The sequence below is a fragment of the Perna viridis genome, chromosome 3, assembly GCF_037379345.1.
Source record: "Perna viridis isolate PV_CMFRI_1.1 ecotype Kerala chromosome 3, ASM3737934v1, whole genome shotgun sequence".
Classification (NCBI taxonomy): Eukaryota; Metazoa; Mollusca; class Bivalvia; order Mytilida; family Mytilidae; genus Perna; species Perna viridis.
The window spans coordinates 11,992,267-12,015,368 of record NC_142447.1 but is presented as its reverse complement, the minus strand read 5'-3'; the positions used below and the strand labels follow the sequence as shown (position 1 = coordinate 12,015,368).

The window sequence follows — 23,102 nt, the reverse complement described above, 5'->3', positions numbered from 1 at the left end:
TTATTGAAATTATGTTACTTAGTTCTATATATCAATCCTTTACATTTCTTATGTCGTATTTTCCTCAGCAACTATAAATCACAGTTGCAGTGTGACACATGTCCTGACATCGAATGGTGTAGCTTGTATAGACAAATTATCTCCCGAAAATTTGTTTTATTTGAATTTCTTTCCATTATATAGTTATTTTCATTTGGATATCACTGACTTACAAACTTACCTAAAGTCAGGAAAGATTTATATTCTTCATATAAACCTAATTCCAGTTTGAATGTGGATTGTTTCTTGAACAAAGAGAATTTCCATGTTCATCTTAATTTTTTTTAAGGCTGATGTTGACAAAGCTGTAGCTGCTGCAAAAGAAGCCTTTAAATTGGGTTCACCTTGGAGACGAATGGATGCCAGCAAAAGAGGAAAACTTTTGATGAAGTTTGCTGCTTTGTTACAAAGAGATTCTCAGTACATAGCTGTAAGTTGTTTACAACTAAGAATTTTTATTTTACTTCCTTCTGTGAAATGCAGTCAAAACTTTTCATTCTCACATTTTGCAGAATTACAGTCTTTTAAAATTATATGTTTCTAGGTGTCAAATGTACTCAATCAAGGATATTTGAATTAAGAAGTATACATGTTTGCAAAAAAAATGGAATATTTAATGGCAAAAGAAACATCCAAAATTGAGAAAATATATCCATGCCAATGTGTTGCAGTTGTTTTAAGTACACTGTGGTGCATTTCTGAAGAAATAGAAATATGTAATGATCAACAGATGGACAAGTTCCATAGAGTGGAAATGTTGCTTATAGCAGTATTAAATTTGAATGACATTATTTTAGCCTCTTTAGCTGTTTCAGGACCATTAGATCATCAAAATTTTATATTTTGGGTTCCATTTACCATTACAGTGTCAAGGTTTTTGTGTCCACTTGTGTTCATGGGACACAGACACCAGTTTACAATGGAACTCACACTGTTAGGATGAGTTCTATTTAGTACTGCCTTCCAGTGCGTACTCTTTTGTAGGTTTATGCAATATTTTAGTATCTGTTTTTCTTGCAAAAATTTTTACTGCTGTGTTCATTTGTATATGTTGGTTAACTTAGAGTTCGAGGTCCTCCATGGGAATGATCTAAATTAATTTTGATTCCATGGTGGGTTGTGTAATTTTCATTTTAGTAACACAACTTGACAGCTATTCAGCTGAAACTTAGGAAACCTTTATTGGAATGATTCAAATGAAATTTAGTATGCAGCTTCAGCCTGATAAGTTGTATTTGTGTGACATGTGTCTCATTTACAAATTATATCACAAGTATGAAGTCAGTTGTTATAGAAGTGGACATCCCTGTACTTGAGAAACATTTTTCATTTGTCTTACAGTCTTAGTACCTTCTGTCAATGAGTTTTAGCTTGAATCATATTTATTTCAGTAAGGCTGATATGTCAGTGTTAAATTAAAACATTCTAAAATTGAAATTTCAAAATGTAGAAAATTTTCTGTTCAAATTCAGTTCATCCAGTAATATTTATACTGAAGTTTAATGTTTTAGCATTGACATGACTTTCTAGCATGGCCAGGGTATTTTTTTATACCTCTTGCTTTGCCATAAATATATAGTACAGGCCAGTACTGAGGGGATGCGATCACACCCCCCTTCCTTTGAAAACCAACAAACTCTATTAAACTTGTTGTTTTGATTCAACTATTAAGGGGATATTTTGCCCCCAAATCCTGCCCTTTTAAGTTAGCACCCCCTTTCAAATATCCTGTGTACGGGCCTGCGGTTTCACATTGCAATACTATTGAAATACTAAAATGTATCTTATTTAACTCTGTCATTTGCCTTTTAGCTTGAAATTTAGCTTTATTGATCCTGATTTATACATATGATTAACATGAAAGGTGCTTTATATTAACTATGCAAATGATACTGCATTAAGATTTATGTTTACATGTATATTTTTTGCATTTTTGAGAAAGAATTTATATAAATGTCTATTAAAGTAAGATCAGTTGAATACTCATGACAAGTGTATACAGAACCTGACCATTTCAGTCTATGTCTGTTCATGTTATGAAAGTAAAAAATCATATATCTTCAATTTTTTGTCCTTTTTACATGTAAAAAATAATTGATGTTAATGAAATATTTCAATAAATAGTTTAAGGCATCTAGAAGTTCATTTCTTTATGTGTCAAGAAGTCCCCTAACATCTTAAGGTAATGTGTTCTATTGTGTGGTTTTGTGTTATGTTCAGATTTTCTCAGAAAAACTGGTACGTGTTAATGAATGAATTCATAATGCAGAGGATTGGTCTCAAAAAATTCATTTCTCAGATTCCCCTTTCTTTTACATTTGCATAATGACGTACATATATGCATGATTAATAACTTAACATAAGAAAAAAAACAATGTTATTTTCTCAGTGTTGTTTTCTTGGAATGATTTCTACTTTGTGATACACATATCCTGGTTTCAGATATTTTTTACTGCTATAATGTCATTGTTGTGCATACTGTTTCTTGTAATCACTTGTACTATATAGGGGAGTGCCAATTTGGAAAAAAAGCCTCCCGTTAAGGTTTTTAATGCTTCTACCTAACACATGGCTAATTTTGGTATGGATTGAAAGGAAAGTCTTCATAGATCAAGATTTGATTGGTCTTAAAAGTGACTCATGGTCACATCTTTAGCTCACCTGGCTGAAGGCCAATTGAGCTTATGCCATCACTTGGCATCTGTCGTTGTCGTGGACAATTTAAAAAAAAATCTTCTCCTCTAAAACTACTGGACTGACAGATTTTAAACTTTGCATGATTGTTCCTTAGGGTGTTCTGCACAAAATGACTGTTGGGATTTTTGATCCATGAAAAAGCATGGCCACCATTACTAAAAATAAAACATAGGGGTCAGATGGCAGTTTTTTGCAAATAACTCAAAAACCATTGCCTTTATCAAATTTCTGGCATGGATATTTTGTTCAGCAACATGAGACAGACCTATGCCAAAATTTTCAAAATGATTGGTCAACTGATGTAGGTGTTACGGCCCCTGAAACAGTTTTTTGTATTTTTGCATGTGCAGCTTTGAAAATCTTCTCAAAATCCATTGCACAGAATTCAATGAAAGTTGGCATTTAAGTTTCTTAGGGTATCACACACAAATGACCGTTTGCATTGCATTGTTGATTCATGAAAAAACATGGCCACCGTTACTAAAAATAGAACATAGGGGTCAGATGGCAGTTTTTTGCAAATAACTCAAAAACCGTTGCCTTTAGCAAATTTCTGGCATGGGTAAATTGTTCAGCATCATGAGACAGACCTACACCAAAATTTTCAAAACGATTGGTCAGCTGATGTAGGAATTATGGCCCCTGAAACAGTTTTTTTGTATTTTTTCATGTGTAACTTTGAAAATCTCAAAATCCATTGCACAGAAATCAATGAAAGTTGACACATTTGTTCCTTAGGGTATCCCACACAAATTGACAAATGGGATTGTTGATTCATGAAAAAACATGGCCGCCATTACTAAAAATAGAACATAGGGGTCAGATGGCAGTTTTTTGCAAATAACTCAAAAACCATTGCCTTTAGCAAATTTCTGGCAGAGGTTAAATTGTTATGCATCATGAGAAGGACCTATGCCAAAATTTTCAAAACCATTCATTGACTAATGTAGGAGTTATGACCCCTGAAACAGTTTTTTTGTTGTTTTTTTTTTCACATGTACAACTTTGAAAATCTTCTTCTCTAAGACCATTTAAGATCATTGAATGAAAATAAGCATAATAGTTCTTTAGTGTATTGTACTCAAAATGACTGTTGTGATTTTTAATCTGTGAATAGATATGGCTGCCTATACTAAAAATGGAACTTAGGGGTCATAAGATAGGTTTTTGAAAAAAAATCAAAAATTGTTGCCTTTATCAAAATTCTGGCTCAGGTAATGAAAATGCTATGAATAATTTTAGTTGATATTAACTTAGCCTGTCTCATTCCTCAAGTTTTTCAAATAAGCAAATGGTTAACCAGGTGAGCGATTTAGGCTCTCTTAAGCCTCTAGTTTAAAAATCTTGCGAGGTCAAAGATATGTTGAAAAGCTTGTAATTATACAATGAGATTTATTTCAATATATTTTTAAACTTTTGATGCTGAATTATTTCTTTTCTTAATAGAAAGATGAAACATTGTCATAAAAAGGAGAAAATCTTGATAAAAACAATATTAAACTATAAATAATCAAATACCACATTATTGTTGACCCCCTTAAAACAGCTCAAAAACATATTACTTTAGAATTCTTATCAAAATAACCTATTTGAACAGTCATACGTCTTTTTTAATCTTATTTCAAATACATTTAAGCGATTTATTCACTTACTGAAGATCAATGATGCGACTTGATATTTTTACAAGCCTTTAAAATAAATAGCAATGGAGCTGTCTTTTTCGTGTTTATTCCAGCCTCATTTTATTTATTGTGTAAATATTCCTTAAAAAGACTTTGTGTATCATGATCGAGTTTCAGTCCCGTTGAATGCATACACTGCATCTGAAACGAATACAAAGTCAATAAATTGCTATCGTTGTATTATATGCCAAACTGTCACACAGCAGAAACTAACCACTTATCAACTGATAAAATATTCCCAACTTTTATTAATGCTTTAAGGCAGGAAAGGTGATGTATATAGAATGTTACTTATTGAATTTGATCCATTTGATGACATTCCTTCAAACAAAATTAGGCATCTCAAAAGTTATTACAAGACTCATACAAGTGAACGACACCTTACATTCTTTGTTGTGATTGTCTGTTTTCCTTGTCTGGTCTTTGTCCCTGGATAACATTCTTTTGTTTTCTGCCAGAATTTTGGGTCCCTTGATTACTCTTCAGTCTTAACCGAGACATTATAACGTACGCGCGGACAGACAGGTGGACGCAAGGACACAGTTACCGACGTAGGGGCAGATACTTGAACGGACCAAAAAATAAAAAAAAACTTTTCTTTGCATATAATAAATAAGTATCTTCGATTATAAGTTAATGCTTTAAAACCTTTTCCAGTGTTTTTGCGTTTTAAAAAACAGCATTTTGAGCATTAAAGGGGCAAATCAACCACAATCTTAGGTTTACAAAAATAAATAAATATGTTCTTGTGACAAAAACATAAGTTTTTTTATGTTTATTAGGCAAGACAAAAAATGCCAGTCGTTTAATATGGAAACCCCCCAAAATTTTTTTTTTTACAAAATAATGAGTTTTTCCTAAATTCTTAAGAATTTCTAGAAGGTAAATTTAAAAATGAATAAAGCTAAGATTTAAATTGATTAAAAAGCAATTTTGACATAATTTTAAGATATAGTTTATTTTTAAAAGACGTTTTTACTTAAATGTTATATGATTTTGAAATACTCATTTTTTGCTGTTTTTGCAGTTTTAAAAAATTGTGACCACTTCCCATTTTTACGACCAAGCAATTCTGAAAGTGTGATTAAAGACCTTTCCAAATATATGTAATATAACCATGTGTTAGATAGGTGCATTAAAAACCTCGAAATCCCTTGTTCGGTACTCGCCTAATACACGTAAATGTTTGGTACAGGTAATGTTTTCCTGGATAACTATTTTTTAGATTTTTATAATGAACAAATATTCTATTGTTAGGCAACATAAGAAATAGCCACAAGAACATGATATTTATACACATTTTGCATCAGGTTTAATTTTAAAATAAAAAACATATAGATCCTGTTTTATATGCTACTTAAACTGTGGATTTCTTTATCAGTAGGTGCTGAGTTTTCTGTGACTGAAAACACTATTTTTGTTCTATGCATTTTTTTTCATTGTTTAAAGTAGTTTTCAGTAAATGGACTGTTTTATGAATTAAAACAATAATTACTACACAATAATTGTATCTTGAACATGAATCTTGTAGTCCACACATATACTAAAAGTCTGACATTATTGTCATTAGTATTAAGTTTTGCTACAGTCAGTGAGTTTTGATCTGTTGTAGAGTTTAGAGACTCTAGACAATGGTAAACCATACCAACAGGCTTTTGGAGAAACATTCTTCTCAGCTGATGTGGTGGAATATTATGCTGGTTGGGCTGATAAAATACATGGCAAAACCATTCCAGTCAGTAAGTAATCAACAGGAATGGAATTAATGTCTGAGGCTTTGACAGTGGTTTCAGTATTTTGGTAGTTTTTAAGCCCCCCTTTCACCTGTTATATGAATCAAGTTTACTTAGAAGCTATAAGATTGGCTTTTTATTTGACAGCAAAAAAAAAGAAAACACTAGTAGTTTTATAATGGTATGGCCCTTTCATTGTTGTCATCAGCATTATTGTCCATAGACATTTAGTGTCGGGTAATAACTGAAGCATAAGTCTTTTGATCTCATTGAAATTGTAACACAAGGTGCCATTCTTAGAAATGAAGGGTGGAGTTGTTTTTTTAGGGAAGTGACTTGAACCATCAAGGAGCAAAACAAGCATTTTCCTCTTAGAAATTGTGCCACATCAGGAAGCCTTGGATACATACATGAGGTTGAAAATACTGTTTAAATCAAAATTAAAGAGTGTAGTTTGAATTTGTGTCTTAGTCCTACCACTGATTGATTTTGAATATGCTGTTTTATTGTTCCACTTCATTTGAACAGATATTTTTTGCAATATTAGATATGTTTGATAACTATTTGTTTCATTTCTTTCGTTTTATGGGTACACGTGTGTAGTTCATATCTTTTCTCTTTATTTCTAGATGGTGATTACCTTTGTTTTACCCGACATGAACCAGTTGGCATATGTGGACAGATCATTCCAGTAGGTAGTGTTCAATAGCCTCTGATTATAAATGTGTTATTTTTGGATTCATGAAACCTCGGATTATAAAGATTTACAAAACTTAATTCAGAAAATTATTGTGATGTTGTTAGTTTTGTGAAAAATGCAACTAGACTTCAATTGAAATAATTTAAACTTGCATTAATGAACTTTTTACATAACTGAGTTGGTATTTCCTCGAAAATCAGGAAAACTTTTTGCAATGCAGTAGTGGTAGTTACTTGTATGAAACTACAAAATCATGGTGAATAATGCATTAAATTGATTCATGAAATTGTCAGAAGTAGGTTTTCCATTTGTATTGACTAATCAATGAACTGCAAGATATTCTTTACACAGCTTTTAAATGTATTTAGGGAACTACCATTTGATTTTTATGGGGAAGCTAGGATTGAAATTTTCAAGAAATAAGAAGGCAGGGTCTATTAAGTAGCCTGAATTTTTTCGTTCATGTTAAAAAAGAAAATTTGGCATTTAGCGCTGAAGAAAAAATAAAGGCAGGGCCTAAATTTTCTCAAAATAAAAAGGCAGGAAAATTTGAAAATTTGATCTTAGCTTCCCCATGAAAATCAAATGGTTGCTCTTTTGACTACTGGTAAAAATGATTCAGTTTTATAATAGTGGTATAAATTTCTGTTTGTAGTGGAACTACCCTGTTCCAATGTTTGTGTGGAAGGTAGCTCCTGCTTTGGCTGCAGGAAATGTGTTGGTCATCAAGCCTGCTGAACAAACACCGCTCACTGCCCTTTACTGTTGCTCTCTACTGAAGGAGGTGAGATTCTGTAATTGTAAATCTTTACAAGAATGTCTTGAGATATTGTTGTTTTAAATTATCCTTTCTTTGCTAGTCTTTGTTTTATTTATTAAATTAATTTTGGCACAACTGTTCCTGATACTTTTGAAAATTAAAGACAGTGGCTGAATATGTCAGGATACAACCGTCTTATATTATTTTAAAGTAACATAATTTGATTAACAAGGTTAAGAATGAAGAAAAGAAAATACATCACTTTTTTTACATTTTTTATTTAGGAGTATTAATAATCTTTTAGAATTGTGTGCAATCAGCTAGGAAAGCTAGGATTGATTTTAGGGTTGTGATTTGAAATGAATTGGAATTAAGGAATAAAAAGGGACCAGAAACAAGCATTTTTCTGGTGTCACACTTGAGAATAAGTGAATGGATTTCTTTAAAACTGTACCACAAGGTAAAGGAAGGCTAGGATTGATTTTGTAGGTTGTGACCTGAACCATGTAGGAATTAGAGCCCGAAAAGAATTGACTTCAATTCTGATTAAATTTTTGTTTTGTGTCAAATGTTTAATTGCTGAACTGTTTCAACCTTGAATAGCGTGTTTTTAATTGCCCAAACTCATCAGGATTCACACTCTGCAGTTGTATCAATTTGCATCCTGCCAATTATTTTATTCTATACTCCCACTTTCAAAGTTGGGGGTATATATTGATGAGGATGTCCGACCTTCCTAGTGTCTGTATACTTCCCTCTTTCCTTAGTAACTTTCCAGTACACAGAAGGGTACCCATATCTTAAACATAACTTCTACACTATTGAATAAAACTTAACGAAACTTTCACAGAATATTCATTACATAATATGTATATAATAATGGGAATCCCATTGTGCACCTCCTATTTTAGACTTTAGTCCAAATCAAAAGATGAATTTGTTGAATTGGGGAGTTGGGTATTCTGCATTACCAAAGATGAAATCATTTCTAGTAGCTGTTTATTACTCCAAACATAATACACAGGGATATCTACTTTAAAAGTACCGAACCAATATTAATTTAACTCTACAATGCTGGTATATACATTTTGAAGATGTGCACCTTTTATAATGTATAATTTGATGAATATTTTCATACATTTGTAACTTGTTGAATATGGTCATATTTTTATAACTTCATGTTTTAGACTGTACATCCATTGTGTAATCTGTAATTAATTAGTATCAAACGTATAATTCAAATGTTACACTATATGTAGCCAGTAATTTTTCAAATCTCCTCACTTTCTAGTATGATGAAAATAATCCAGTCTCATTTCATTACCTGAAATCTTTGAAAGTACAAAAAAACATCAAGAACTGGGAACCTTTCATTGGTTTAAGTGGCTAAAGTGAGGGAATACATATTTGAAAATATTTATATCTACACTGTGCTAGATGTATTTTTGTGTTTCTACAAAGGGTGGCCATGCAGAAAACAGCATTTTTCAATATTAAAAGATATTTAAAATTGTGTCAGGGATGTATATATGGCCCCTGATTAAGTATAAGAGCTAGTGTAAAAGAATTTCTATAATTGATGATTCTTAAAGGCTGGGGATTTTCTTTTTAGCTCACCTGGCCAAAGTCCATGTGAGCTATTGCCATCACTTGGTGTCCGTCGTCGTCGTCCGTTGTCATCATTAACAATTATACAAAACTCTTCTCCTGTGAAACTACTTGACTGATTAGAACCAAACTTGGTATAAATGTTCCTTGGGGTATCCTGCATAGGCAGTAGTTTTTCACATATATCTCCAAAACCGTTAGGTTTATCTGAATTGCAGGGTAAAAGTGTTCAGCATGATGAGATCTATCTTTGGTCAAATTTTGGTTGTAATCTGTTAAGCTGTGTTGGAATTATTGCCCCTTTTCAACGATTTTTGCTATTATTAATGTTATTTCTTTCAAAAATCTTCTCCTCTGACACTACTTGACCAATTGGAACCAAACTTGTTATGAATGTTCCTTGGGGTATCCTGCATAGAACTGGTGTGGGGATTGTTGATTCGTTGAAAAACATGGCTGCCATTACTAAAAATAGAACATAGGGGTCAGACAGCAGATTTTTGCATATATCTCCAAAACCGTTAGGTTTAGCCAAATTCTTTCAATAGCTGCAATGATCCTTATTATTAGGACTACAAAAATCTTCAGGGATACAAGTTGTCAGGTGACTCCTTGTAAGAGTTATTGCCCTTGAAAGAGGAAAAAATGACCTTTTTCAAAACATTTTTCAGTCAATGTCTTGAAAACTATGATAGATTAAAAGAAACTTTCAATTGTTGAAATGATCCTTATAATAAGCCCTACCAAAGACTTCTTGGGTCAAAATTGTTGGACAACTTCTTTTTAAATTTATTGCCTTTGAAAGGCAAAATTCAACCAGGTGGGCAATTCAGGCTCCTGGGAGCCTCTTGTTTATTTAAATCACAGGTAATCAATTTGGATTGTCTGGAAAACATGCTTGCATGATAAATAATGTGCTTTATTCATACGCAAAGTACATTTAAGATTTATTTAATGTCTTTACACAGTGCTGTAAATAACAGACAATACTGAAATATCTTCTTCATGTCAGATAAAATTACTACTTTAAAAGATATACCATTAAAATAGCCCTCATTTTCTGGTGCAAAAGTGACTGAAATCCTGAAAAAAACCTCTGTGTAGCAGTATATGTTAATATAAGGACATGATAGATAATTTGTAATCCACACTATGGTTTTTTATCTCGATTACAGTTGATGAATATTTTGGAGATGTTTATATGGTAATGATATGTGATCTGTTGTTGTTAGGCCAAATAAAATTATACATCAATTTCCTGTTACATGTCAGAAAAAAATGAGTCAGTAGGTGGTTTTTTTTTTGTATTTTATTAACTTATTTTTTCCCAAATTTCATAGAAAACATCAACCCAAATAGACTACCAGCTGTCCTGTTGTCCGATTGTTACTGCAGCTTTATTGCTACAAGATAAGCAAAATCAAATCTATATTTGTCCTTTGTATGATTAATACTAGACTCTATTGTAAGAGTAATCAAGGGAACCAAGGTTACAGCCGTAATCAAAAGAATGTAATCCAGGGACAAAGACCAGACATGGAAAACAGACATACATAACAAAGAACATAAAATGACTAAAATCATACATACAAAGTAACTAAAGTAAATGAGCAACTCGGACTCCACTAAATACTGGGAGCATGGACCAGGTGCACCGGTAGGGTAAGCGTCCTCTGCTTTTCTAGAATAAATAGAGAACAGTTTAAACAAGTATAGTACTTCAGTATGTGGTCGTTCTACTTAAAAAGTAGAATGATTGATCTATTTTTTAACCTCCTAAAAGGTCAAGATCAATTTATTAAATACATAATTCAAATCTATTTTTGCTTCATCTTGAAATTTACCCAGACTTTTTATAAGCAGTGTATTATCAATTTAACTCATAAATCATAAAGCATAAATTGACATTGATTTTAACTAGCTCCCCTTTATGCTATCGTACAAATACATATGTACCATCAAACTGTTTGTTTAACTGTCATCAGACATATCATACCTTCCCATTATGTATAACAAAAGATAACCATAAGTAGGTAAATGCATTAGTTTATAAATAACTTGAGAGGAGTTTTTAGAGAGTAATCAAAGAAACCAAGGTTACAGCGGTAATCAAAAGAATGCAATCCAGTGACAAAGACCAGACATGGAAAACAGACATACTCAACAAAGAACATAAAGTAACTAAAATCATACATACAAAGTAACAAAAGCAAATGAGCAACTCAGACTCCGCTAAAAACTGGGAGCATGGACCAGGTGCACCGGTAGGGTAAGCGTCCTCTGCTTTTCTAGAAATACCTGACGAGTTCCACTTATAAAGTCAAGTCCGGGGTAGATGAAAGAGGAAAAAATCCTAGTTTTGTCAGTGTCTGCCACTGTCAATAAAGACATGGTAGTTGGTTAAGTATAGATATAATTAGTACCAGTATATTCAGTTAAAGCATTATATTTAGTATAGTAGGTAGATTGACCACCATTTTCACGCAGCCAATACAGTGAAACTTGTCTTAACCAAACCCCTCAGTTAGATTGTAGAATTTGTTTGGTTTATACAGGTGTTTGGTTTACCTTGGTTAAAAATGTATTAAAACCAACATGTTAGGACTTCAAATATGTTTGTTATTGACAGTTTTTCATTTATTCAGGGTTTGGTGTAGGCAGATTTTTCAGATTTTTTATTCAAGGTTTGGGATAGACAGGTTATTGATTTATTCAGGGTTTGGTATAGACAGATTTCATCATACATCTGGTGAATAGGTCACATGTACTTGTTCTGAAATGCTTTACATGTCTGCGTTAATTCTTTAGAAACTTGCCAATCAATCACTGTTAGCTGTATGCATGTACATCTTATCAATGTGCTCTCTTTTGAGATTTTGAAATTGCATATACATGCACATGTAGTATACTGTAATACCCACGTCTTGAATACCATAGGTAGATTATTGTAATAAAATGAATTCAGATAAGTTTCTTAATCAAATATTTGTATAACCTTGTAACTTGATCATTTGATAGATGTCCTTACATTCTAATTTTTGAACAGGTTATACAAAATATCCTGGTTTGGGTAGTTTACACAGTTTATAAACAGCGAAACTTTCCTTATAATTCAATTTCTAATGTCTATGTAGAAATATAGATGTACATCTTAAGGAGGTAGACCCAGGGTGAGGGACACAACTCTTAAAAATCATTCAAACGTTTCTTTTCAGCATTTTGCATTAACCCTATGTAAGCATCTAATTAACTTGGATTCATTTTATGCTTCTTCAAACAAACGCTTGAGAAGCTTTGGTGAATTGAATATAATACAAACATATCACTGATTTCATGAGTTATGTCCCTTACCCTAGGTCTACCTCCCTAAGATCAATAGGCAATGTGAACTGGAATCAGACTGTGTTTGTTAGAATATATTTGGTCATGATGATGCATGAAACTGCATTAACTATCCTTGGTACGCATTAGTGTTTTATAATTTATTGTATCATAATAGTCCATGACATGCAGTATGTACTGTTACATAATGACTTTATAACATAAAATCACTAGGGATTGCTACATTTACAACAACAGATTTATTATTTTATGTAACCATAGTCGTTTATAAAGTTATTATTATTGCAAGAAAGTATAACACTATGTGACTTATCTCTTGACATATGTTACTAGCAGATTCCACTGTAATAGTGAAGATTTTTTTATGATCTCCCAAGTCATCCTTTAGTGTCTTAGTATTTCATAACATGTACAATGTAGCCCGTAAAGGGTCTTTTAATTTGTATAAAAAACTACCTGTATTTGTTTTCTGGACACAGACAAAGAAAGTAGTAGACAGGAGACAAATTCAAGGTGTGAAAAACTTCAATAGCAAAATAAAAACATGGAAAACCATTGTAAAATGTATCATTTTTAGTGATAGTTGTGATTTGTCCAATGGGTAAAAATTTGATGTTCTATTAAATGATTATAAGAGCACTTCATGGTGGCAAATATAGTAAGACTCTTACAATCACAACTTTTTATGAAAATTACTGCTGAAACATTTAAGTTTGGATGGTTTTTGAAATAACAAGATTCTCAGTTCATTCAGGATGAGGTTGTGAATTTCAGTCCTGAAATTCCATGTGTATTTAGTTTAACCCAGTTTCGGGACTTAAGCTCAATTCAGTATCTATTTCTATATACCAATCATCCTAGCTGGTTGACCTTACAAAATGAATAAATCAATTCTTACTGCATCCACTCTTAAGTCAATATGTAAACACACAGAAAACACTTCTTGATTGTCAACTAACAGAAAAAAAATGAAATAAATAACTGGTGTAAGTGTCAGTCCTTTGAAAAAATCAGGCTGTAGACGAAACACGGTATGAAAAAACCATCATTTTGATTGTGTAAATTGACAATTTAAGAATTGAAGAATCTATTGAAAAATTTCTGACCAAAGCCAGTGATGCCGAGATCAAAAAATGATCTTTCAAATAGAGAAAGTATCTTTGAGTGTTATTACATTGTCAGATCGGTAGGGTTTTGACATGCATGTTTCTGATTTTTCCCATTTTGCCTGATTCTTACAAATACTTACACTTAATAAATGAGTGAATTAAAATGCATGGAAACTTGTTTATTGATTTATCATTTTTTTACTGAAACTTACAAAGGCAGAAAAAAGGTCACATATGTATTTTTCTCTATTTTTCTGCTATTTTCTCTTTATTCAAAATAGTACATTCTGGAATAGATACTGATTTTTGTTACTGATCATATTGCCAGAGTGGATATGGTGAATATGTCAAAGAGACATCAACCCCACCAGAATAAAAAATGTCAGCTCAAGGCCATGGATCACTGTTCTATTTTTCACACTTTGATACACAAAATAATTCATGCTTTGCATCAAAACATTTAAAGGGGTTAATAACAAAATCACTGAACTGAAGCATTTTTAAATGCATGATGATTTTTATTACTGAAAATGCATATTTAACACCCATTTATTGTATTGTCATAAATCAAATGTCAAAACAACTTAAGATTGTATTGTGATTGATGTCAGAAATCAAGGAAGTACTAAGGAAGATTTTTAGCTTAAGTGGACCAAAGACATAAGCATGTATTACTGTGTGAAAGAATTGTATAATGACTTTTTTTAGAAGTTGTTGCTCATATTATTTAAAGTTATAATTTGAGAGATGATCTAGACACGTTTAATTAATTTTGTTAGTGTGCAATGGGGTATTTCTTTATTATTACAGCCAGTTGAAAAGAACCAGTTACAATTTTAATACAAATCTTGGTAGGCTACTAAGTAGTTTAAATAGCTCTCTTGGTAGAAATCTGTCCTACATTATACCAATGTGTCCTGCTTCACTACTTCAGAACACCTGTGTGACTTTTTGGAAAGACAAGGTACCTTGCTAGGTTTTCTGACCTTGACCTTGATTTAACCTTGAGGTCATTTTTTTATTTTTTTAGCTCACCTGGCCATAGACTATGTGAGCTATTGCCATCATTGGCTTCTGTTGTTGTTAAAAATTTTTCAATCTTCTCCTCTGAAATTACTCTATGGATTTTAATGAAACTTTGCATGATGGTACCTTAGAGTATCCTGCACTAAATGAATGTTTGGATTTTTTATCCGTGCAAAAACATTGCCACTGTTTCTAAAAATAGAACATAGGGGTCAGACAGCATTTTTTGCATAAATCTTCAAAACCGTTTGGTTTATCCAAATTCTGTTTTGTAGGTAAAAGTGTTCAGCATAATAAGATCTATCTGTGGTCAAATTTGGGTGAAAATATTTTGACCGATGTTGGAGTTATGACCTTTTTGGGCAGAATTCAATGAAAGTTGGTATTATTGTTTCTCTGGGCATCCTGCAAAAAATGACATTTTGGATTATTGTTCCATAAATCAACATGTCCACTGTTACTAAAAATAGAACATAGGGGTCAAAATACAGCTTTTTGCCTCTGATCCACATCAGTCCTCAAGCAGAAATTTCTGGCTTGATATGGTGCATGAGTTTTGATACATGGTTGTCTATGGAAATTTAATGTGATAATCTATAATTATCTGACGCTTTTTACAATATATTCACTAGAGTTGGATTACATCTATGATGTTTATGCCAGATATTTCAGAGGAACTTTATAGATGTTTTATTTGAATGTATACGAGACAGTTGTGACATTCCAAAATCAATATTGCACTAAACTACTACATCTTTTTGTGTTTTTCAGGCTGGTTTTCCTCCTGGTGTAATTAATGTAGTCCCTGGTTACGGACCTACAGCTGGTGCTGCCATCTCCAATCACCTTGATGTCAATAAAGTGGCTTTTACTGGATCAACTGAGGTGAACATTTTAATGATGACACAAAGCATGTGAACTTTCATATTTATAAGACCTTGAATTTTGTGACTGGAATGTTATGCCGTTGTAGTCCATAAACATTTTGTTCTGGTCAATAACTGATATTGTATAAGTGAATTGACCTATTCAATATTGTTTTGTAAGGGTTGATACCATAAAAGAAAATGTTGGGTATATTTTGGTGTTTGTAACAGTTTGTGTTCAAACCCTTTAGGAATTATACTTTGATTTCAATAACAATTGAATTCTTACATACAGTATCTTACTGTGTAATAAGATTTTTCTATTTAAGACTCAAGTTTAGAGTCAGTCCAAATCAGCTCTAAAATAAGATACTGGTATTTTAAATTTCATAAAAATTCATTGTGGGTTCTTCAATATTCTTAACCTAACCCAAAAAGTATTGAATACTCTGGTTTCTTTGATATGCTGAATCTAAGGTATCCATGTACATGTATTTAGATTAATGATTTTTGACCATATGTTCACTCATATAAGGCTGACTTTATAGCTAATCTGATCCGAAGGAAAGAATATCGTTTGGCTAGATCCTTTAATCTCAGTTTCCACTATATAGATGACGTATTATCTTTAAACAGTCCTAATTTCGGTGATTTGATACATTGCATCTACCCCAAAGAACTTGAAATAAAGGATACTACAGACACTGTGAAGTCAGCCTCATATCTTGACCTACACTTAGAAATCGATGGTAAAGGAAAACTATTGACCAAACTTTATGACAAACGTAATGACTTTTCATTCAGAATTGTCAACTTTCATCTATGATAACATCCATTCACCACCTGTGTATGGAGTGTTCATATCACAACTCATACGTTATGCCAGAGCTTGCCAAAACTACGCAGACTTTTTGTATCATGCTAGAACTCTAACAAATAGGCTTCTGGAGCAGGGTTATGTTGCTACAAGATTGAAGTCATCACTACAGAAGTTTTATGGTTTTCATCATGAACTCTTGGATCCTGATGGTGTATCCATCTGCACCATGAAAACTGATTTATAAAAGGGGTCATAGTTTTCCTTTCTTCGTTTGTCTACCCTGGACTTGACTTTTTATGAGCAACTCAGCGGATGTTTCTAGAAAAGCAGGACTCTTACCCTACCGGTGCACCTGGTCCATGCTCCCAGTTTTTAGTGGAGTCCGAGTTGCACATTTGCTTTTGTTACTTTGTATGTATGATTTTAGTTACTTTATGTTCTTTGTTGTGTATGTCTGTCTTCCATGTCTGGTCTTTGTCCCTGGATTACATTCTTCTGATTACCGCTATAACCTTGGTTCCCTTGATTACTCTTTCAATATCAAATTTTTCTGTTTTAGAACCATGTCAACTGTGAGTCAAAAACTTATTCTGTGTCATATATTCCATCACAATTTAAATTCAAAGATTATCTAGCTTGTATATTGTGTCCTTTTTGTTCCATCTGTTTAGGATATGACCTTGTTACATGGAACTACACCCCTATGTAACATTTTATTCAGCAATGGATGAATAATTTTCAAATGGCATTAGTCATCGAAATTAAAAGTATTTATTAACCAATACCAAATTAGCAAAATTCACAGATAGCGATAACTATCCTTATGTTGATACATTTTATCACAAGATCATAAATACAAAAATATTTTTTGTATTGTTATTGGTTCATACTGACTCCAACCATGCTAAAGTTTGACTGGCATTAGATACTTCCTGATTGATGCCATCCACAGAGTATTTCATTATGAGTGAAAGTTGAATATCAATATAAAATTATTGAAATATGAACTCAAGTTATTTAATTTCAACATCATAACAAACAAGCCTCCGGCCCTCGGCGAGTTTGGTATGATATTGAAATTAAGTTAAGGAGGTAGACGTAGGGTAAGGACACAACTCATACAAATCATTGGAACATTTGTATTCAGCATTTTACATCGATCTCATGTAAGCCTCAAAGTAAGACTGTTTCATATGAAAGCTTGATGGGCTTTGCTGAAATTGAATATGATACAAACATATCACTGATTCCAGAGTTATTTCCCTTACCTTAGGTCTACCTCCTTGAGTGAGTTGATATTTTACAATATTCAACTTATACATTTTATAAACCTTTTTTTCTATGTTTCATTTTGAATACTTTGGCCGCTTGACATACAGCATCTATCTTGGTGGAAATTTCTAGTGATCTTCCTTCTATATCACCAGTGGTGTCAGGAGAACAATGTTAGAAACGTCGCTAAGTTGCTTTCGACCTATCAGGTTTTATAGAAAGTGATACACAATGGCACAACAACCAATCGCAACAGCGAATTTTTTATATCAATACTTCGTATCACATTGTCCATGGTGCTGCCAAAGAAGTAGATAAAACTACAAAATTATAGAGAATGTAATTAATATCAACTGTAATGATATGCTACACTGCCTTAAGTCTCTTATGTTAGAATGCAAAGCAGTGTAGAGTATCTTAACAGCTGATTTTAATTTCATTGATCTGAAAGAGTTCTTTTTTTTTTTTTTTTTTTTTTTCTTAATAATATGAAATAATAATGAATTTTTCTTAATGTAATTTTAGGTTGGACAAATTATTATGCAAGCTGCTGGTGCTTCCAATATAAAAAGAACAACACTTGAGCTAGGAGGAAAGAGTCCAAATGTTATTTTTGACGATGCAGATTGTAAGTTTTATGTCTACTTACAATAGAAAACGCCAGTTGAACTTTGTTTTGAGAAAATTTAAATGGCAAGTTTGAAGATTTGATGTTTGTCATATAAGAATTTTTTACATAGACTCCTCAGACCTATCTATCATTGTTTTATTAAAGGCAGGACATTTGTTTTTTTTTTTTTGTTCTCCTATAATTTGATAGATGTCTGAAGGCAAACTACTTTTAATCCAGATATTGTGTAATATCTGTGTAATTGATTTTGATAATTTGTTTACTTATTATTTATTTATTTTATTTTATTTTATTTTATTTATTTTTTTTTTTTTTTTTGGGGGGGGGGGGTAGATGTTTGTCTAAAGGAGTTCATTGTTTTGCAATGCATGGATGGGACATTAAAGTTAATGTATTTTATGCTTTTAATAGCTCATCTGATTATTTCCCCAAGCGATAACAAGGGGAGATAAATGAAGAGAAAGATGGCTGATTCTAGTACAATAGTGATAATAAAAATCTGTAAATTACTTAATTTTCAGTAAAACTACAAATGTAGGCAATAGCTTTTGAGAAAGTGCAGCAGTTTTTGGTCAGAGTGATAGTTACAAATGTCAATGACACTTACTAAAAGTTGGTCTATTACAAATCTGGTTGGTCATTGTCTATATAACATTGGACGACGGTTTATCACTTTAACCACACCAGTGGTTTGAATTTACCCACTTTCAAGTGTAGACTAATTACTTCTTGTTATATATCTACATTACTGATATGATTTTCAGTTATGTTACACCCCCACATCCCCATTTTGCCATGTAGTGACCCAAGTGGGTATGGGAGACTTTGTGTAACACCCATTTTATGGCTGTGTTAATCAAATCAGAACAACATATACTGCTCTTACATATATATGTAGGATGTCTTTTTTTCCCCCATACAGTGGACACAGCTGTAGCTGCTGCACAGGAAGCCGTCATGACTAATGCAGGGCAGTGTTGTGTCGCTGGTAGTAGGACATTTGTACATGAGAAAATCTATGATGAATTTGTTAAGAAAACTGTAGCCTTAGCAGCCACAAGAAAAGTTGGTGACCCTTGGGAAAAGGAAACTCAACAAGGTCCACAGGTACATGTTACTATTTTACATGCAATGTACAAATGTACAAACTTGTGCTCACTACAGCCTTAAAAAAGAATTGAACTTTTGCTTTGGATGAATGATAGATAAATGATAGCCATAACCCTTAGTAATACCATATGAACTTGGTTATAAACTTTTTTTTTCAGTGCTTGGTCCGAAACCTATATAAGTTTCTTAATGTTTAATGTTATATTTATAAACACATTTTAATTAAAATACACTTACATTCTCAGTCATTTTGAAAGTTATTCATTTGCAACTTTTAAAACTGCTATATGTTCATAAACAGTATTTTTATACTTCATCTTAGGTTGATGAAGAACAGTTTACCAAGATTTTAGATTTGGTGGAGGCTGGTAAGAAGGAGGGTGCCACACTTAATTGTGGGGGATCTAAAGCTGCTGACAAAGGATACTTTGTTCAGCCTACTGTCTTCTCAGATGTCACAGATAACATGAGAATTGCCAAGGAAGAGGTAAAGAAGACTCTTTGTCGTGTCTTTTAGATGTTGTCAACTCTAAGATTGAGGACATTTGGACCCTGCTATCTATCATTTAGGTTATGGTTTAATTGTAGGAGGCATTTTTTAGTGTCTACCAGACTTTTACAAGTATTCAATGGTGTTATAACACATTTGCTTCTGTGAGTAATGTGGGATACTCTTTAACCTTTATCTAATTTATTTGAAGAAAACCTTTACTACTAAAAAGCTTGTTCTCTTATATTTGAACTTATCATATTAAAACATTGTAAAAAGAAATAATTTAAATCTTATTTCTAGTTCCATTATGCTTGATTTATGTCCTTTAAGAAGTTATTGTGTGAATTAATTATAACAGTTGAAATTTGATTTTATATTTTGCATTGTTGAGAAAAGAACCTGCATTGGTTAAAAATTCCAGAATAGGAGTATGTTTTACTCTTATGTAATTGGTAACATTGAAATAAATTCTGAATTTACATTATTATACCACACTCAGTGAGTAGGTGGTATATTGGAATTACTTAGTCTGTTTGAATTTCATCGCAATAATTATGGATTTTGTCAAATAAATGGGGCATAGGTTATAAGCAGTTTTGGTTGCTGTCTGAGCTCTGCTTCTGGCATGATTGGGAATATATCTACAGTAGTATGACATGTGCAACTTTTTGCTTTATTTTTCTAATGGTTTCTTGTTATGCCTTAGATCTTTGGTCCAGTCCAACAGATATTTAAGTTTAAAGATATGGATGAAGTACTAGAAAGAGCTAACAGCACAACATATGGTCTTGGGGCTGCAGTGTTTACAAATGACATTAACAAAGCAATGATGTTTGCCCAGGGAGTACAAGCAGGATCTGTTTGGTAAGTCAATGGTTCCTGGCAGGCTTTGTTTTGTAAATCAAATGTTGCAGGCAGGATCTGTTTGATAAGTCAATGGTTCCAGGTAGGATATGGTTGGTAAGTCAATGGTTCTAGGCAGGCTCTGTTTGGTATGTCAATGGTTCTAGGCAGGCTTTGTTCGGTAAGTCAAAGATTAAAGGCAGGATCTGTTAGGTAAGTCAAAGGTTGAAGGCAGGATCTGTTGGGTAAGTGAATGATTGCAGACAGGATCTGTTTGGTAAGTCAATGGTTCCAGGCAGGCTCTGTTCGGTAAGTCAATAGTGCCAAGCAGGCTTTGTTCGGTAAGTCAAAGTTTGCAGGCAGGATCTGTTTGGTAAGTCAATGATTGCAGGCAGGATATGTTTGGTAAGTCTATGGCTGCATGCAGGATCTGTTTTCTAAGTCAATGGTTGCATGCAGGCTTTGTTTAGTAAGTTAATGTGTAAAGTCAGCATTCTGTTAGATTCTGTAAGATAAGGAAAGATCTGCTGTGAAAGTATTATTTTATCGTGGGGTACTAATTTTTGTGGTTTTTCGTGGGTTTGGTAAACACGAAATTTGTTTCCCACTAAACGGAATTTTTCCATTTATTTTTATGATATAGTTTCAAATCCATGAATTTAAGTATCCAAGAACGAACTTTTTTCCCTAAACCATGAAAATTGGTACCCATGAATAAAAGTACTTTCAAAGGTTGCATGCAGGCTTTGTTTTGTAAAATTGTACAAATTTGTATTGTAAGTCAAGGTTCAGGTTCAATTTGGTTTGTCAAGACTTAATGATGGACATACTTTCAATGTAGTTTGTTATTTTTTAATGGTAGTACACAATACAAAATTTTAGATAGTAGGTTTATACCTCTACTAATAGACCTCATAGTATAACAGTAGATATGTGAGACAACCTCTGCATTTAGTTACCATAGTAAATATACCAATAAAAGTAACAACAAAATTACTAAATACTAATCTGATCCATAATCAAGTGAAGTTCAAAACAAACCTGGCAAAATAGATATTACACCAACAAGCAGCTGGTAACAATACAAATGGTAACAACTAGGGCATGCCATAGAAATATGAGAGAGAGAATAAAAGTGTCAATTTCTGAGTTAGACAAACCTTTATGAATGTGGTGATCTGCCTTACTTGGTGCTGATGGTTCTATCAGCAAGAAACGTTTGAATAGTTAAAATGTAATGAATTGCATAAATATTTGTGACATTAAATAAAAAATTCTGGTACTCAATCAATCAAAAGCTTAAAAAAATCAGCGTCTTTGGTTTTCATGGTATTACAGAAAACTCAAAAGCAGTAACAAGATATAACTCAACCTGGATTAAGTTGTCAAAACTTACATTATTTTTAGGGTCAACTGTTACAATGTAGTGAGTTCCCAGGCACCCTTTGGTGGATTTAAAATGTCTGGACTTGGTAGAGAACTGTAAGTCATATATGTATATTAGTACATGTTTGAATTGAAACTTTGATAAAGGTGAACTTTCTTGAATAAAACTGAAAGTTTTTGGCTGAACTGCAGGGGTGCACTACTGTAAATCCAGATTTAGAATGGTGAATGTTTGTTTGGTAGTGGGTGGGAAAATAGTTTTTGTAACATTTTTGTCAGGAACTAAATCACAGCAACTAGATATTTAGTACACAACTTCAGTATACATGTATGGTCCCATATTGTGGGATACAGTCTCAGGTCTGTCCCACTTCAGTTTCCTGTTTACCAACCTTTTGTATATTTCAATATTTCCAGTCAAACGCATAATTTTCTGTAACATTTTTACTATAAATCACAGCCACTAGAAATTTGGTATGCAACTTCAGTATATGGTCCCATATCATGGATGCCATTCCAGGACTGTCACATTTCTACTTCCTGTATACCAACTTGGTGTATTTTTCAACATTTCAGATCAAATGCCAGTTTTTTCCAAAATAAATGATAGAAAGAGTTTATGCTACAAACAGTACAAGTAACCTGACCTTTTCTGACTTTTACCCAATTTTTTAATTACAAGTATTTTGATTATTATAAACACAAGAATGAGAAACCTTACTATGTCATGTTTTGAAAGCAAAATTCTTTATTCAACTTCCATTCCCAGATAAAAATTATTTATATAATGTATGATCATTACACAGTTTTATAAGGTACGTTATATTCTTTTGGTTGTATAAAGAAAAAATAAACATGATTTTTGTTCTCAGGAAAGACAACTTTTGCAAATGGGTGATTACAATACATTTATTCAAAATGAATATTCTTTCCTGTCCTGCTCATTTACTATCTCCAAAAAGAAAAAAATTCTGCTATTAATTCT

At 32.5% G+C, this 23,102-nt stretch overlaps 1 protein-coding gene across 1 annotated transcript in view; it reads left to right on the top strand.

Annotated features, from left to right (window-relative positions):
- Nucleotides 1–23,102, top strand: part of LOC148621024 (retinal dehydrogenase 2-like) — a 35,017-nt gene that overhangs the window by 7,634 nt on the left and 4,281 nt on the right. The window contains exons 3-12 of the mRNA XM_088575019.1: nucleotides 329–469; nucleotides 6,031–6,157; nucleotides 6,781–6,842; nucleotides 7,507–7,635; nucleotides 15,468–15,581; nucleotides 18,180–18,282; nucleotides 19,208–19,392; nucleotides 19,718–19,882; nucleotides 20,595–20,752; nucleotides 22,139–22,213. Coding sequence (XP_088431145.1) covers nucleotides 329–469; nucleotides 6,031–6,157; nucleotides 6,781–6,842; nucleotides 7,507–7,635; nucleotides 15,468–15,581; nucleotides 18,180–18,282; nucleotides 19,208–19,392; nucleotides 19,718–19,882; nucleotides 20,595–20,752; nucleotides 22,139–22,213 — 1,259 coding nt within the window. The remainder of the gene's footprint in view (nucleotides 1–328; nucleotides 470–6,030; nucleotides 6,158–6,780; nucleotides 6,843–7,506; nucleotides 7,636–15,467; nucleotides 15,582–18,179; nucleotides 18,283–19,207; nucleotides 19,393–19,717; nucleotides 19,883–20,594; nucleotides 20,753–22,138; nucleotides 22,214–23,102) is intronic.